We start from the raw sequence: 16,973 nt of genomic DNA, 5'->3' as shown, positions 1-16,973 counted from the left end.
CTTCCTCCGGAAGTCGGAAGGAGCCGCTCTGTCCGTCCCGCTCGTTGGTGGCGCGGTTGCTTAGCCCGCAGTCAGGATCCTTTCAGCTGAGGGGCCGGCGCACGGTAGGTAGTTCCTTGCGGCTGGAGGCGGTTCCGGCGCGGGCTGGGCGGTGCCACGGGACCGCGGAGCCACGGGAAGGGGGATGCCTTAGAGGTCCAGGTGCGCGGCTGGGCCGAGGCAAGGCGGCCCCAAGCGCTGGGGGCGCGCCGCCTTGGTCGGGGGCTTTGGTGACCACAGCTAGCTCCTCGCCCCGGGGACACCCCAACCTCGGAAGAGAGAACACACTGCCTAGAAACCCACAGGACTGGGCAGCCCCCGTAACCCTACTTTGTCTGGCCGACTTTGTCAACGTGGTCCTGCCGGCCAAGAGGAAGTGCAAGATTGTTGACTCCTTTACATCTTTGAAATAGAAACCGACCCATTGCAATTGAAATAATCTGTAAGTTAAAAAAAAAATTGCTAATTAGGATAATTTGAGTGGTTTGGGTGGTCTGGAAGAACTTTAAATGCCCAGCGCTTCCAGTTATTTAACATTATATTGTAACCTAATTAATAAAGCATAGCAGTGTATAAAGAAGTGTAGACGGCATGATACCCCGTCCCTTAACTTAGTCTTTCTGGGCCCCAGTTTCTTAAAATACTCTCACGGATTCCCTTGCTCCCTAAAGTTTCGTGATTTGAAGTTTGTTATGGGTTTCTCGTCCCGAACTGCTTATGTTCCTTATTAATGAGGCCAAGAGCATCCGTATGTTTTTCGTTCCTTGTGCAAGTCTAACTTCATTCCATCTGCCTTTATTTATATCTTCAAGATCCGCAATATTAACCACTCCCACCCCGCCCCTACCTCGGTGGTTGCTTTGCAAAAACCTCTAATTACTTAACTACAGATCCCGCTCCTGTGTGGCTTTTTTTTTTCCCCCAAGGGACCGACACCGAGTAGGAGACACTTGTGCTCTGGTGAGTGTTGGACCAGAGCATGGTTGGTTTGCTTGTTTTCTATGAGTTGGCCATACTAGCCAACTGTGCTGCTCTCTAACCCAGTAACAGAGCATCCTGTTACCTGTGTTTCTTGATTCTCAGTTGGACTAGGATTTTCAGAAATTTCTGCCAGAGTTCTTAAATGTTTGTTCAGCACTTCAAGTTGTTAATCAAACTATTGTTTTCTATCTTAAAGTTGCCCGTGGGTAAGATTTTTACTCTTTTATCTTTGTGTATTTGCTTGCCCAGGGATAATTTTTTCCTGTAATTGACAAAAAGACATAAAAGTACCTTGTGTAGTCAGGCAAATAGCATACAAAAAGTATTGTTCATCTCTAATTGCCCAATTGTAGGCTACCTGATCAGACATCCAAATTAAGATTGAAGTCAGTGTTTCTAACTGATCTATTAAATTTTATTTGCTAAAGTGCTTCTTTTAGTAGCAACTTCTTCATATTAATTTTATAATATTAAATAAAATACTATCATTGAAAACAGTTCTTGGGGCCAGATGTGGTGGCTCACGCCTGTAATGCCATCATTTTGGGAGGCGGAGGTGAGTGGATCGCTGGAGCCTAGGAGTTTGAAACTGCAGTGAGCTGTGATCAGGCCACTGCATTCCAGTCTAGGCAACAAAGCAAGACTATGCCTCTAAAAAATAAGTAAAATAAAAATAAAATAGTTCCTGGCTCAAAGTAGGTGTTTTGTAACTGCATTTTGGATGAGTTGCTAGTAACACCTGAGCCTGATGGCAAGGACCCATGAAACTTTAGTGCCAGAAGGTGCCTACAGTGTTATCCTGTATAAACCTTATCACTTTTATTACTGCTGTGAAACCACCAAAGTTAACAAATGAGGTTTATGTTTTGTTTTCCAAGTTAGATATTTTTCTTTTTTCTTTTCTTTCTTTTCGTTTTTTGAGACGCAGTCTCCCTCTGTGGCCCAGGCTGGAGTGTGCAGTGGTGCGATCTCAGCTCACTGCAACCTCCACCTCCTGGGTTCAAGTGATTCTCCTGCCTCATCCTCCCAAGTAGCTGGGACTACAGGCGCGTGCCACCATGCCTGGCTAATTTTTTTTTTTTTAATGTATTTTTAGTAGAGACAGTGTTTCACTGTGTTAGCCAGAACGGTCTCAATTTCCTGACGTTGTGATCCGCCCGCCTCAGCCTCCCAGAGTGCTAGGATTACAGGCGTGAGCCACCGTACCCGGCCCCAGTTTAGATATTTTTCTGGAGAGAAGCAGGGCATGGATTAGTATCATCTGATACTGGTTCTGTCAATAGTGATCAGATTTTGTTCTTGACATAACTTTAGGCTGGTTTGACTGGGACAGCTAGGCCCTAACTTTTTTCTGAACTTCCCAGCACCCTAATGTGTTTACTTCATTTTTGTTCCAGACCCCTGCCCCTTATGCGTAACTCCTAACCACAAACATTTCCTGCCCTAACTTAACTTTCCTTTTGGTATGCTATCTGTATAGAAAACGTTTGCTGCACCCTTAGGCTAGGAGCCTCTGTTAACAATAGTTTCTCTTAACAGAGTCTCTCTTTATTAATCTCTAGACTTTCCCTGCTGCCCCCTTCACCTTTGACAATAGAGTGAAGGAAAAATACTTTTTTCCAGATAGAGCTACTTCTTTTACAAGTTCACTATTGATGGTTGAAGGCTTTCCGCAAGGAACTTCAGCCTTCTGCCGATCTTAAGTATTGGAGAAGTTTTATTAGTATGATCTTATAGCAACTTTTCAGTAATTAAGCATCCTTGGATATGGGAGGCCTGAGGCAGGTGGATCACTTGAGCTCAGGAGCTTGAGACCAGCCTGGGCAACATGGCAAAACCCTCTCTACAAAAAAAAAAAGCCAAAAAAAAAAAAAAAAAAAAGCCACGTGTGTTGGTACATGCCCGTAGTTCTAGCTACCAGGGAGGCTGAATTGGGAGGATCACCTGAGCCCAGGAAGTCGAGGCTACAGTGAGCCGTGATTGCACCACTGCACTCCAGCCTGGGCAACAGGCAACAGAGCCAGACCCTGTCTCAGAAAAAAAAAAAAAATTATGCCTAAGGTGGTTTTCTCAAAATGCTGGCTACTTACCCTGTACCATGACTTGATGGGAATTTTGAGAGCAACTCTTACAAACTTTTCTACATTATTCTCTTCTATTAAAATGTTGCACTAGTTTCAATTATCTGAGGCTCATTAGACGGATTTTCAGATATATAATTTTAAAATTATTTTCTTAACATGCATATAGTACTCTATGGTTTACAGAGATTTACAAAGTAATACTTTACTGTGATCATAACTCAGTTGAAGCTCACAATAACTTGTTGAGGGTTATTTTGCTCCAGGAAACACGACTATAATTCAGTTCTGGGTCTTTCATTTCAAAGCTTTCAGCACTTCATGTACTTCTTTAAAACTTAGATAATGTAGCATATAATAAATGGTGCAGGCAGACTTTGAAAACAAAGTTCACTAAAAACTTGCCATTCTCCTTTCTATTCAAAAGCAAAATACTTCCGTAGGTCTTCTAATTTTTCCAGGGTTTTATTTTCTAAATTTTTTAATTTTTTTTTTAAAATTTATAATTTTTTTTTTTTTTTTTTTTTTGAGATGGAGTCTCGCTCTGTTGCCCAGGCTGGAGTACAGTAGCACGATCTCTGTTCACTGCCAGCTCCGCCTCCCCGGTTCACGCCATTCTCCTACCTCAGCGTCCCGAGTAGCTGGGACTACAGATGTCTGCCACCACACCCAGCTAATTTTTTGTATTTTTAGTAGAGATGGGGTTTCACCATGTTAGCCAGGATGGTCTCGATCTCCTGACCTCGTGATCCACCCGCTTTGGCCTCTCAAAGTGCTGGGATTACAGGCGTGAGCCACCGTGCCCGGCCTATATATACATCTTTAAACACACATAAAAGTAGTTAGAATAAACCTCTTGCACCCATTCCTAGCTTCAACAATTATCCTGTACTCACTGATTTTTTTTGTGTGTCTGTATTTGGTGGAGGGAGGGAGCTATTTTGAAAAACTTTCCGACATTAGAGTGCTTATTAATTCTAAATTTCCTCACTGGAGGTGGCTTTGAGTTTTTGATCTCTCTGTTCACCAGGACCAATCTTTCTGAGCTCCCCAACATCCCCTGAACCGAGAAAGGAAAGGCTAAACTTGCTAGGAGAGTCCGTTCCCCAACCACCTGGTTCTTTTGCCCTGATGTACTCACTTCTGATCCTGACTGTCTTCCCTGAATATGTTTCTGAAATCTGAAATGCCCCCAAATCAGAAACTTGAGCACCAACGTAAAGCTCAAAGGAAATGTTCATTGGAGCATTTTGGATTTTGGATTTTCAGATCAGGAATGCTCAACTGTTAAGTATATTCCAAAATCTGAAAAAGCTCGAAATCTAAAACACTTCTGGTCCCAAGCATTTTGGATAAAGGGATACTAACCTTATTTTTAAAAGCCGTGTATATTCAACACTTTGGATCTCTCTTTTTCCCCCAGAACACCATTGCTGTTTTGAAGTGTGCCCCTTGGTGCTTCTCTCCACATTAACTTCCCTTAAAAATTGCCAGTTCTTAGGATAGCCTTGAGTTTTTCTAAACTGAACTGTGTTCCAGTAGAAGGTGTATTTGAGAGGATTTTGGTATCAAATGACAGAAAATAAATTTGATTTAGCTTTAAGCCCAGGAGAATTTATGTGCTGATATGTGTAACTGAATGACCAGAGATGGTTCTAGCAGGGACAGGTGAATTTAGGTATTCAACTAATGTTTTCAGAAATCTCTGTCTTTCCATCATTCAGAATTGTTTCCTTCTGTGTTGCATTTCTTGTCCATTCATTTTTCTCCAAAAATTGAAGCCTTAGTTTATCAGCGTAGGAGACAGTGACTACTTTTGCTAGTAGTGCCAGCGCCTGTCCCAGGGCTGATGCTTATTGTGACCTAGCTTGAGTTGCATGCCTACCCCTAACTGGCCAGAGGAAACGGGGCTTTTATTGGCCAGGTCTGGGCCATGTGTCTGCTATTTCACTTCCCTAGCCAGTGAATGGGGATGGAGGTCAGACCACAACAACTGAGAGTGGGGAATTGGATAAATGCCTAGAGAAAAATTGGGGTGCTGTCACCTTAAGAACAGGAAATGAATGCTGGGTAGGCAAAAATAACAGCTCTCTTGTGGAGAGAAGATCCAATTCATTGGGACTAAATCCCCTCCAGGAGATCCACAACACATACTACCATAAAGGCTCTGAGTTTAAAGACAAAAACAAGCTCACTTGGCAGGGGATAAGATCACCCCCCAGAAATAGTTTTCTCTTAACCTTGGTGATAATATTCATGTTATATACTTGCTAAGTTATCTTCTGATTTGATTCTTCTATTAATCTGAACTTGGAATCGCAAATATTTGAAACCTAACATAAGGCTAGAGATTTTTAAACTGACTTAGATGGATTTTTGTATTTCCTGTAATTGTATTGAAGTTACCCGCTTTTCCAATCAGATTACCTCTAATTTATACATCCTCATACATACTTACTGACTTGATATCTAATGAGATTTTCAGATAGGGGCTGCAGGAAGAAACAGGCAAATTGAAAAAAGTATAGGATTTCCGTCTCTTTATGGTGCTGTTACCTATTTTAGGGCTAGTTATACCCAACCAGATTAAGGAAGAAAGTAGCTGAAACTCATAATTAGGTGGATTAAAGAGTGTATCATTAGTAACAACAGTTTTAGGATGAAAAGAGGCCCCTAATTCTCAGATAAGTCAAATTGAAGTCTTATCCTTATTCCAATTGTGGAGTTGTTTTCATCTCTTATTAGTACTCTTAGAGTTGTTATAGGAGTACTCTTAGAGTTGGGATTTTACATGTCCATAGAGGTTTAAGTAGGAACTCTGTAGATATATTTGTCAAATGACTAGAGATGAGGCGTCTGAAAGTAATTTTAGAAAGTCAAATGAATTTTTAGGTTTTAAGTAATTCAGACACCACAGCAACAGTTTATTACTATAGTCTTTATGACAAAAATCGTTGACAATTTAGGATCTTGGCCTTTGATTTTTGTTTGAATTATTAGTGTTCCGGGCTCGTTTAAGAGATTATAATTTACAGTTTAAACAATCGAATATTAGTTTTTTCAAGTTTAAATCTTGTACTGTTTGGCCACTGAGGCAGGGCAGAGATCATTTATCAGAAGAAAAGATTTCATCTTTTCTGTTTTGATGTGGGGTAGGTTAATATTCAAGTTTAAAAGAAAAAAAAAAAAACCCTGGTTCAAATTAGGATCCAGGGCTGGGTGTAGGGTCTCATACCTGTAATCCCAGCTACTTGGGAGGCTGAGGTGGAAGGATTGCTTGAGTCCAAGACCAGCCTGGGCAACATAGTGACCCTGTCAAAAAAAAAAACAAAAAAACAAAAAAAAAAACTACTGCAAACAAAAAAAGCAAATTTTAATCCCAACTATTGAAGAACCAGGAACCACTGCTCACAGAAGTAATAGTCACGTCAGTTAGTTTTTGTGCTGGATTTTTTTGTTGTTGTCATTTAAAATTATTCCTCCCCTTTCGTATCTGCATTGCCTCCCCCTCACCTATTACTTCAGATATAAAATTTGAGAAACTTATTTTGGGTGACCTACCCACCAAGGAAGAGAAAAGATTCAGCCTGACACAAAATAACCCATAATAGGAATCTTTTGCAAAGTATATACAGTGAATGAATGTAATATACAGCTTTCTAAAAAAAATAATAATCTTGAAGTTTTGATAGAATTATTTGGTGTTTGTGGGACAGGTGTGTGTGTGTGTGTGTATGTGTGCGTGTGTGTGTGTGTTTAAAATGAGTATTTCTTAAAAATCAGCAATTATTCCAGATTTAAATTGGACTTTATTAGCATTAGAATGTCTATTTATTGATAGAATAGTACCTTTTATAAATTGTTACTCTTCTGAAAGAGATTATCATCTGTTTTCCAGAAGAGAAAGCAAGTGTTTTAGAGGGTTAGCAGTTTAGACCTAAGACTGTTGGACTCTAAAGCCCATGTCCTTTCTCCTGTACCAAGCTGTCTAATGAATTAACTTTAACATTCCCTTTATCATTTTCTTCAGTGAAACTGGGAAATTAAAACGTTTATAATTTAGCTATCTTTTTTTACTTTAGTTTATTTAGAAACCTGTTTGGAGGTTATGGATGATAAACCCAGTCCTGAAGCCCTAAGTGAGAGTTCAGAGCGTCTTTTCTCCTTTGGCGTTATTGCAGATGTTCAATATGCTGACTTAGAAGATGGCTTTAATTTCCAAGGAACCAGGCGGCGATACTACAGACATAGTCTTCTTCACTTACAGGGCGCCATTGAAGACTGGAATAATGAAAGCAGCACGCCCTGTTGTGTCCTTCAGCTTGGAGATATCATCGATGGATATAATGCACAGTATAATGCATCCGAAAAGTCCCTGGAACTTGTTATGGACACATTCAAGAGGCTTAAAGTTCCAGTTCATCATACATGGGGAAACCATGAATTCTATAACTTCAGTAGAGAGTATTTAACACACTCTAAACTTAACACTAAGTTTCTAGAAGATCAGATTGTACATCATCCTGAGACCATGCCTTCAGAGGATTATTATGCTTATCATTTTGTACCATTCCCTAAATTCCGGTTCGTTTTACTTGATGCGTATGACTTGAGTGTCTTGGGCATGGATCAGTCTTCTCCAAAATACGAGCAGTGTATGAAGATATTGAGGGAGCACAATCCAAATACGGAACTGAATAGTCCTCAAGGTGAATTATTCCTTTGAGCTGAGAATCTAATAGATTGTCTTTAAATTCTTCAACTACCTTTTATTCAGCAGGAAGATGGACAATTAAGGTAAAAGAATATTGTCACTTGTTCAGGGTCAGGATTTCTCACAAGCCTGCTCTCACATGGATTGGTTACAGCTGATTCAAGATTGATTAATTTAACAGATATTTTAAATGCCTGTTCTAGGCCGGGCACTTTTTCCAGGGGTCGCTATTCCGAGCTGTAAACAATACTAATAATATTACTTTTTTGATGGATGGAATGGAGGGAACAAACAGTAAGTGGGCAAGACAGATGATAAATGAAACAGAAACAAGATTATTTCCATGGTCATAAGTGCTGTCAAGGAAATAGCATATCATGTTATAGAGTGTTGTGGAAAAAGATTAGGGTTACTATTTTAGATGAGGTGATTAGGGAAAGCCTCTCCAAGGAGAAAGACATTTAAGCTGAGACCTAAATGACAAGGAGGAGTCTCCCTTGGGAAGAATGGGCATAGGGAGTTAGCAGACTGAGGGAAAAACATGCACAGGCACTAAATGGAATAAGACTTGAGCACTGTTGAAGAGCACAGGAAAGGGCCAGTGAAGTACAAGATGATTTTGGAGTGTAAACAGGGCCAAGACTATGTAGTGGCTCAGTGGACTTAATAAGAAGTTTGCATTTTTAATCTAATGGAAAGCCAGCGAAGTAAGCAGGGGACTGTCAAGAGTGAGATGCAGTGTGATTTATTTGTATATTTCTCTAAATGCTTGTGATTTCCTATGTTAAGTTGATTATTGCTAATCAGATGTTCCTAAAGAAAAAACAAGTGTCCCTACATTAACTAAATTTGAATGTCCAAATGAGGGGAAAAAATGACTTTTGATGGGTCTAACTTACTGCATTCATTTCAGGACTTTCTGAGCCCCAGTTTGTCCAGTTTAATGGAGGATTCAGCCAAGAACAGCTAAACTGGTTGAATGAAGTGCTTACATTCTCTGACACAAACCAAGAAAAGGTGGTGATTGTGAGTAAGTATTTAAATTATCTGATTACACTAACATTTTAGAGATTGGGAAAAGTTAGGTGTTAAAGCATACTAACAATATTTGTGTTTTGATATCCTCTTTCTATAAAATGGACACTTAGTTTAAACATTTCTATTGAGAAACCACCTGAATATAAGATTAACATTTAAGGATGAACCAGGAAAACGTAAATAACAGAAACATCTTGCCATATATTGGAGCCTGTGAGTTGGCCTTTTAGGTTCAAAGTCGAATTTCCTCAAATGAGATTAGTTTATGAAGTAATTTCTCTTTTAAACATTAATATTATTATTATTGAAATCATTGTAGAGTCACATGCATTTATAAGAAATAATTCAGAGCAATCAATTCTATGCTTTGCTCTTTCCCCCACCGTTAACATTTTGTAAAACTTTAGTATAATATCACTAGCAGAATATTGACCTTAATACAAAAATAAAAACTCCAGGAGTTTGGCTTTTTTAAGTTGTTTTTTTTTTTTTAAACCTTCTCTCCATGAGAGAAGCAAGAACCGAAAGGTGAGATGACTTCACCGTGATAACTAAGACATAAAATTACCAAGAAACTTGACTCAAAATTAAAAACAAGCTGAATTCAGCCTGGCCAACATGATGAAACCCCATCTCTACTAAAAATAAAAAAAAAACGTTAGCAGGGCATGGTGGCACGCGCCTGTAGCTCCAGCTACTTGGGAGGCTGAGGCAGGAGAATTGCATGAACCAGGAGGTGGAGGTTGCAGTGAGCCAAGATCGTGCCACTGCACTCCAGCCTGGGTGACAAAGCAAGATCTTATCTCAGAAATACATACATACATACATACATACATACAGCCAAGCACAAACAAAAAACACTGAGCTGAATTCTAAAGTGTGGAATCCAGGTTGCAATCAGCTTATAAAGGAGCTTGTCTCCACACTAAACAATTTGTTAGTGGAAGTCAGTACCAGGGCGTAGATCCTTTCCTCAAGGTAGGAAGCCCTGAGTTTCTTAAACTCTAATGAAGTAATTCCTAAGTGAGAAATTCAGTTCGGGGACCATACCAAATCTCAGCCTTCGAGACCTGCCTGTCAGCAAAGTGGCCGCCAAACAGAGGCCACTGCTGCCTAGATGCAGCAAAATGCTTCCCCTGGTATCACAGGGGACGCGGGCTAAAGGCTCAGCTGGCAGTGAGCACTGTGCAGTTCTCTAGCTGTGCCTCCCACATAGTCACAAGGAAGTTAGATTTGTATAATTTTCATTTAGAATCATTTTTGATGGATACACTGCCATCAGAGATTGTAGGAACCCAGGGGTGCTTAAAACATACGCGTGTGTGTGCGGATGCGCACGGGAAGACACACATACACGGAACTGAATTTGGATTTGCAGCATGGTGGGGAGACTTGGTTTGGAGGTTGAGATTAGAGCCCTTGGTTTAGAGTTAGAATTGATGTGGGGTAATAGGTGAGAAGGCTAGACTGAGAGCCGGAAGGACGGGATGCCATTCTGGCTCTGGTTTATACGAACTGTGTGGGCCTGGGCAAACCTACAAACTGCAGTGTTCTCAATAGTTTGCAAATAGCAAACCTACAAACTGCAGTGTTCTCAATAGTGTATCTAATGAAATTATGAATATGAAACCCCTGACCAAGCACGGTGGCTCATGCCTGTAATCCCAGCACTTTGGGAGGCTGAGGTGGGCAGATCATGAGGTCAGGAGTTCGAGACCAGTCTGGCCAACATGGTGAAACCCCATCTCTACTAAAAATATAAAAATTAGCCGGGCGTGGTGGCAGGCGCCTGTAATCCCAGCTACTTGGGAGGCTGAGGCAGGAGAATCGCCTGAAACCAGAAGGTTGAGGTTGCAGTGAGCCGAGATCACCCCATTGCACTCCAGCCTGGGCAACAAGAGTGAAACTCCGTCTCAAAAAAAAAAAAGAAACCCCTTTGAAAATGATAGGCTATTCAGATAGTTGATTATATAAAACTATATTTCTATCTGTAAGGGTAGTTTTTACTTATTAATCTTCCACTGATGTGGTAAAAACACATAGAAGGAGCAGAAGTGTTTCTGCTACCACTCGAATACCAAATGTCATTCAAGGGTTGGAAGAGATGAGTGCCTTTGGGTTGCTGGAATGATGTGACACCTTTTGCTTCTATAATAACTGGTCTCAGAAACTAGGATACTTCTTGACTTGTGTCTGCTTTTAAGTTTTCCACTGTTAGCCTGTTCTGGAGCTGAAAGGAAGTTAGAGATCATATAGCAAGCCTTTGAATTGTAAAGATAAGGAAACTGAAGCCTAAAGAGACTGAATTGCATAGCAGAATCATGGAGCTGCTGACAGCACTGAGACTAGAATCCACGCTTTATGTCTCCATCCCCTTTCCCATGTGATCCTGTGTTCTTCCCTTTTCTTTTTATTCATGGCGGTACACCTATCTAGCTTAGCAGTCTCTTAAATTTCTTCTACCATTTGATGTAAGCCTAGAAACTGGAAAAGCAAACTTTTAAAATGGAATGATTGAAGTTTTCTTTAGTAAAGTTTAAAAGTTAAAGTGTAATAGACATTTTCTTTTGCTTTTTAACTTTCATTGTGGCTACTCCAAGGTCACCCTACTTTTTGAATTTTGGTCATGCAGTTGGAAGGATAGAATTGCCATTAGCTGAGACAGGGGACACTGCAGGATAAGGAGTGTGAGTGGAGAGGGCAGGGGTTCAGGTTTGGAAATAGAAGTTTCAGATGCCTACCAGACATCAGTGGAGATGTTGAGTGGGCAGTTTAGACATTAGAAGTCTGAAATTCAGAATAGAGATTTGGGCTAGATAATAAATGTGGAAGTTGAAAGAGTATAGATGACATTTAAGGCATATATATAAATCACTAAGAGATCCCCAATGCATTAGGTATAAATAGAGAAGTCTGAGGACCAAGCATTCAGGTACGGGAAATGAGGGGCAACCGGCAAAGGAGACTGGAAATTAGTGGCCATTGAAGTTGGGGAAAAACTAGAAAGACACCACTAGGAGAAACAGTGGGGTCCTGGAATCCAAGTGTTTCAGGGAGACGGGAACAACTAATTGTGTCAAATGCTGCAGGGACTTGATAGATGAGTCAGTGTGGCTTCGAGGTGCTGGAAAGCTGCACATGCCTTTGGACGCTTAGCCCTTAGGTGGTAATCAGCGCGTGTATGCACTTTAAAAAAAAAAAAAAAGCAACTTGTATTACAGATATTAAGTAGAAGCATGTTTAAATTTTAGAATAAAAATGAACAGTAGAAAAAAGTGATTTAATGGGAAGATGCAACGTGAGCTGTACTTCAGAGTGAGAACCATGGCTTGATTATAGATGTGTTGCTGTTAGAAATTCCAACTTCACTCTGCTTCGACATAACTCCTGTGGACGCCAGTATAAATCTTCCCTGTTTTAACTCAGTTTTTCATCTGTAAAGTGGGTATGGTTACCTTGATCTCATGGGTGTTTAAAGTCTCACAAATCAGTTCTGAGACATTGTTTATGTCAGTGACACATAGTCCATGGCCCATCCCGAAACTGTTTATTTATTTATTTATATTTACATTTTTTGAGACGGAGTCTCCCTTTGTCACCCAGGCTGAAGTGTGGTGGTGTGATCTTGGTTCACTGCAACCTCCGCCTGCTGGGTTCAAGCAATTCTTCTGCCTCAGCCTCCTGAGTGGCTGGGACTACAGGCACCCACCACCATGCCCGGCTGATTTTTGTATTTTTAGTAGAAACAGGTTTCACCATGTTGTCCAGGCTGGTCTTGAACTCCTGACCTCAGATGATCCAGCTGCCTTGGCCTCCCAAAGTGTTGGGATTACAGGCGTGAGCCACCACGCCCGGCCTGCTCTTTTATTTAGTGTTACATCATTCTATGTATATAACATTCATATTTAAGAAATCAATGGGATTGGATTCCAGCACAGCACCTGCCCAATTTCGGGCTGCCTTTGCAGACTGCCCTGCATAGGACACCCTCAATCTTCCTCAGTGTTTGGGCAGCTTGAGACGACATAGGCCTCAGAGATTCAGGGTTTTGCCTCTGCAGCAGCCTGTCACACCTCCTGTGAACTGTCTCACCCTTCTAAGCTCCAGAGACGTGGCTGTAGATGGCCTAGTTTTCTCATGTATGTGAATTCTCTCTGGTCTCAGTTCGTTTGCATAATGAGATAGCAATTTTTTTTCTTTTTCTGAGTATTAGTTTTAGCCATTTATTTTTATAGAAGAGATATTTCTTGGCTCATAACTCTTCTTTTCTTTAACTAACAGGCCATCTTCCCATTTACCCAGACGCCTCTGACAGTGTGTGCCTGGCCTGGAACTACAGGGATGCCCTGGCAGTCATTTGGTCTCATGAGTGCGTGGTGTGTTTCTTTGCTGGTCACACCCATGATGGTGGCTACTCTGAGGATCCTTTTGGTGTATATCACGTCAGCCTAGAAGGAGTTATTGAAACAGCTCCAGACAGCCAAGCTTTTGGCACAGTTCATGTCTATCCTGACAAAATGATGTTGAAAGGGAGAGGCAGAGTTCCAGACAGAATTATGAATTACAAGAAAGAAAGAGCCGTCCATTGTTAGTCTAATTTATTTTGTTTAACTTGATAGAAAGTGAGCTTTGTGTTTGTCCCTCCTAAACAAAAAAATAAAAATCCTGTGTCTCATTGTTTAGTATTCAGCTTGCATAACAAAATATATTTATAGTTTCAGTGTGTGTTGGTTGATAAAATACTCAGAAATGTTATTTTGGATCATGTATCCATTGTAAGTCCGGAACAAAATAAACCAGTGAGGAGACAGAGGCAGGGGTGTATAGTCCTTATAAGGGGCATATAGTCCTCATTAGGGATTTTATTTGGCCTTACCTGATTTTTTTTTTTTTAACTTTTTACAAGGAGAATATATTCACATGTATTAACTATGTAACTTTAAGTTCACCATATAAGCTCAGGTAAACTTTTTCTGTTTACCCTGCTGTGTAAACGAGCTTTGGACAATTTTTGTTCAGAACACCTATACTTGAATTTTTATAGGCTTGTATTCCCATTTTGTAAACAAAATTACCAACAGTTATTTCACGGGTAAGCATGTGGCGCTCCCATCCCTGTAAGAAGGGCCTCCAGAAAAGTCATGTAGTCCTCTTGGGATTCACAGGACCAAGTGGCAGTGCAGCCATGTGCCAGCCAGCTTGGTCTGTTTGGGCCACCAACCACTGCTGTGTGAAGCTACAGCAGGTAAATGAATTTACACTGACTCCCTTTATACACTAATGGGACATGTTTAATACCGTTTTCATATGTGCTAAGGCTTATGTGCAGAAACACTAGATGGCAAATAGGGACTATTCAGATGTAGAGAAAGTTTGATTCAGGGCCTAAACAACTATAAGATATAAGCATGCCTGTTGAATACATGGGCACTATAAGGATGTAAAGGAGTATTAGCTTTCTGTGGCTGCTGTAACAAATTCCCACAGACCTGGTAGCTTAAATCAACACATACTTGTTCTCTTGCCGTTCTGGAGGTCAGAAGTCTGAAGTCATTTCCACTTGGCTGAAACCAAGGTGTTGGCAGGGCCGTGCTCCCTGAGGAGGGTCTAGGAGGAATCCTCTTCCAGCCTCCAGAGCTGTACTTCTTGCATTCTGTGGCTCATGGCCCCTTCTTCTATCTTCAAAGCCAGCAGCGTAGCATCTTCAGATCTTTCTTTACTGTCGTATCATATTCTCTGCTGTCCGTAGTCAGATCTACTTCAGCCTTTGTCTTGCAAGGACACTTATAGTAACATTTAGGGCCCATCCAGGTAAACCCCATCTCAGGATGGCTTAATCACAGCTGCAAAATTTATTTTGTGCTATAAGGTAACATAGGTTCCAGGGATTAGGACATGGGTATCTTCGAGGGCCATTGTTCAGCTGACCAGAGGTGACTATAATGTACTCTTGCACTCATAGACCTTACCATGAATTGGACATCCATCATTCAAATGTGTGAAATTTGCTGTTACACAAAGACAGGACTGAGGGAACATAGAAGATGAATTTAGTTTTGTTCAAAGGGATTGGGGATAACATACAAAATGAAGAAAAATGGCTTGAATAAGTGGGGAAGAGTATATCAAGTAGAATAGCAAAAGCAGAGGCATCGAAGGATATGCTGAAGTTAGACATGGCCAGTCATGCTGTGACGATTCACCAAAAAGGTGCCGGGCTGGGGGCAGGGGGATATGGCAAGAAATACGGCTGAAAAGGGCAGGCTGGGGCTATATTATGGAGAGCCTTGAATATGAGCCAAGAGTTAGAATTTAACTTGCCAGATAGTGTGGAGCCCTTAGAGCTTTCTGAGCTAGGGAATACATGATTAGATTTGTGTGAAATAGAGAACAATGGAAGAAAAATGTGAAGGTATGAAAGATTTTAATAATAGAGGCTGGGCATGGTGGCTCACACCTATAATCCCAGCACTTTGGGAGGCTGAGGTGGGTGGATCACTTGAGTTCAGGAGTTCCAGACCAGCCTGGCCAACAAGATGAAACTCCATCTCTACTAAAAACACAAAAATTACCTGGGCATGGGGGCAGGTGCCTGTAGTCCCAGCTACTTGGGAGGCTGAGGCAGGAGAATCGCTTGAACCTGGGAGGTGGAGATTGCAGTGAGCTGAGATCGCGCCACTGCACTCCAGCCTGGGGAACAGAGCAAGACTCCATCTCAAAAAAAAAAAAAAAGATTTTAATAGAAAGATTTAATAATAATACTTAAATTCAATTTCATTAATAAAGACTCTTCAAAAGACTCTTCCATCAAAAGTTAGTGCCTTTTATATGCTTAACTCGAGATGTAAAAGAGACTATGAATATTCACATAATTTCATAGTCTGATATAGGAGAGGCAGACATCATGAAAGCACATCTTGAACATGACTGTCTTTAAGCACAGAAGTAAACATGACTTGGTCAATGGGTAGAGACCATAGGGAATTTGCAGATGAGTGTTTCTTTGCATGTGACTTCAGTAGTTAATTAATACTAAAGGAGGTATAAAAGCCACAAGTATGTAAGCAAAATGTACACTGGAAAACTCAAATTCTTGATGTGTATTTTACTGACCCTTGAGTTTCACTTTGACTGTTTTAATATCAACTAGATTTGTTTTCTCCCTTTTTACTCATTAAAGTCTTAATCTTAGACAATTTCTCACCATTCGGTGGCCACTGTGCCAATAGCAAAAACGAAATACACATACCTCCTTTAACAAATATTTACAGAATATTTACTGTAGTAATAAAGACAATAAAAATAGACAAACTACCAGACTCATTTACACTCTCCTAACCTGTGGAAGGTACTACTCGTATAGACAAACTACCAGACTCATTTACACTCTCCTAACCTGTGGAAGGTACTACTCGTTCTTTTTGAGTTAAGTATTTCCCAGATCTCTCTTCCCTAGATCAGACGAAACGGTATCTGACCACAGAGTTTGATGCTTGCGTATGTAAAAAGTTGCCATCGGCCGGGCGCGGTGGCTCAAGCCTGTAATCCTAGCACTTTGGGAGGCCGAGACGGGCGGATCACGAGGTCAGGAGATCGAGACCATCCTGGCTAACACGGTGAAACCCCGTCTCTACCAAAAAAATACAAAAAACTAGCCAGGCATGGTGGCGGGTGCCTGTAGTCCCAGCTACTCGGGAGGCTGAGGCAGGAGAATGGCGTAAACCCGGGAGGCGGAGCTGGCAGTGAGCTGAGATCCGGCCACTGCACTCCAACCTAGGCGATAGTGAGACTCCATCTCAAAAAAATAAAAATAAAAAAGGTTGCCATCCAGATGCTTAAATATAGGACTGTCCAACAGAAATGCAATGTAAGCCACGTAAATAAAAGTAAACAGAAACAGATAAAATCAACTTAACAGTATATTTAACCCAATATAGCCAAAATATTGTTTCAACATGTAATCAGTACAAAAGATATTTTACATTCTTTTTCTACCCATGTCTTTAAAATCCAGTGTCTTTTACATTTAAAGCCCCACTCATTTGGACAATAAAATGTCATTGAAAATACTTTATCTGTATTTAAGGTATCATAAAATTTGCAATTGGAAAGTTAGATTC

The 16,973-nt window shown here is 40.8% G+C and overlaps 1 protein-coding gene across 5 annotated transcripts; it reads left to right on the top strand.

The window, feature by feature from the left end:
- The first annotated feature begins 29 nt into the window (after positions 1-29).
- Positions 30-15,244, top strand: ADPRM (ADP-ribose/CDP-alcohol diphosphatase, manganese dependent). Of its 5 annotated transcripts, none has more exons than XM_017859650.1 (4): positions 30-104; positions 7,184-7,810; positions 8,729-8,845; positions 13,135-13,538. In XM_017859650.1, exons 2-4 carry the CDS (start codon positions 7,210-7,212, stop codon positions 13,443-13,445), a joined length of 1,029 nt encoding a protein of 342 aa, XP_017715139.1. In that variant the 5' UTR covers positions 30-104; positions 7,184-7,209; the 3' UTR covers positions 13,446-13,538. The 5 variants fall into 5 exon arrangements, with proteins under 5 accessions (XP_017715139.1, XP_017715138.1, XP_017715141.1 ...); XM_017859649.1 differs by lacking the exon at positions 30-104 and adding an exon at positions 400-481; XM_017859652.1 differs by lacking the exon at positions 30-104 and adding an exon at positions 5,038-5,171 and having other exon boundaries at positions 8,729-8,841; positions 13,135-15,244.
- Positions 15,245-16,973: the final 1,729 nt, after the last annotated feature.

Source organism: Rhinopithecus bieti, unplaced genomic scaffold (assembly GCF_001698545.2).
Source record: "Rhinopithecus bieti isolate Rb0 unplaced genomic scaffold, ASM169854v2 scaffold_51827, whole genome shotgun sequence".
In the NCBI taxonomy this organism is placed as follows: Eukaryota; Metazoa; Chordata; class Mammalia; order Primates; family Cercopithecidae; genus Rhinopithecus; species Rhinopithecus bieti.
Note: the sequence above shows the minus strand (reverse complement) of the source record. Positions and strands in the feature narration are given on the sequence as shown.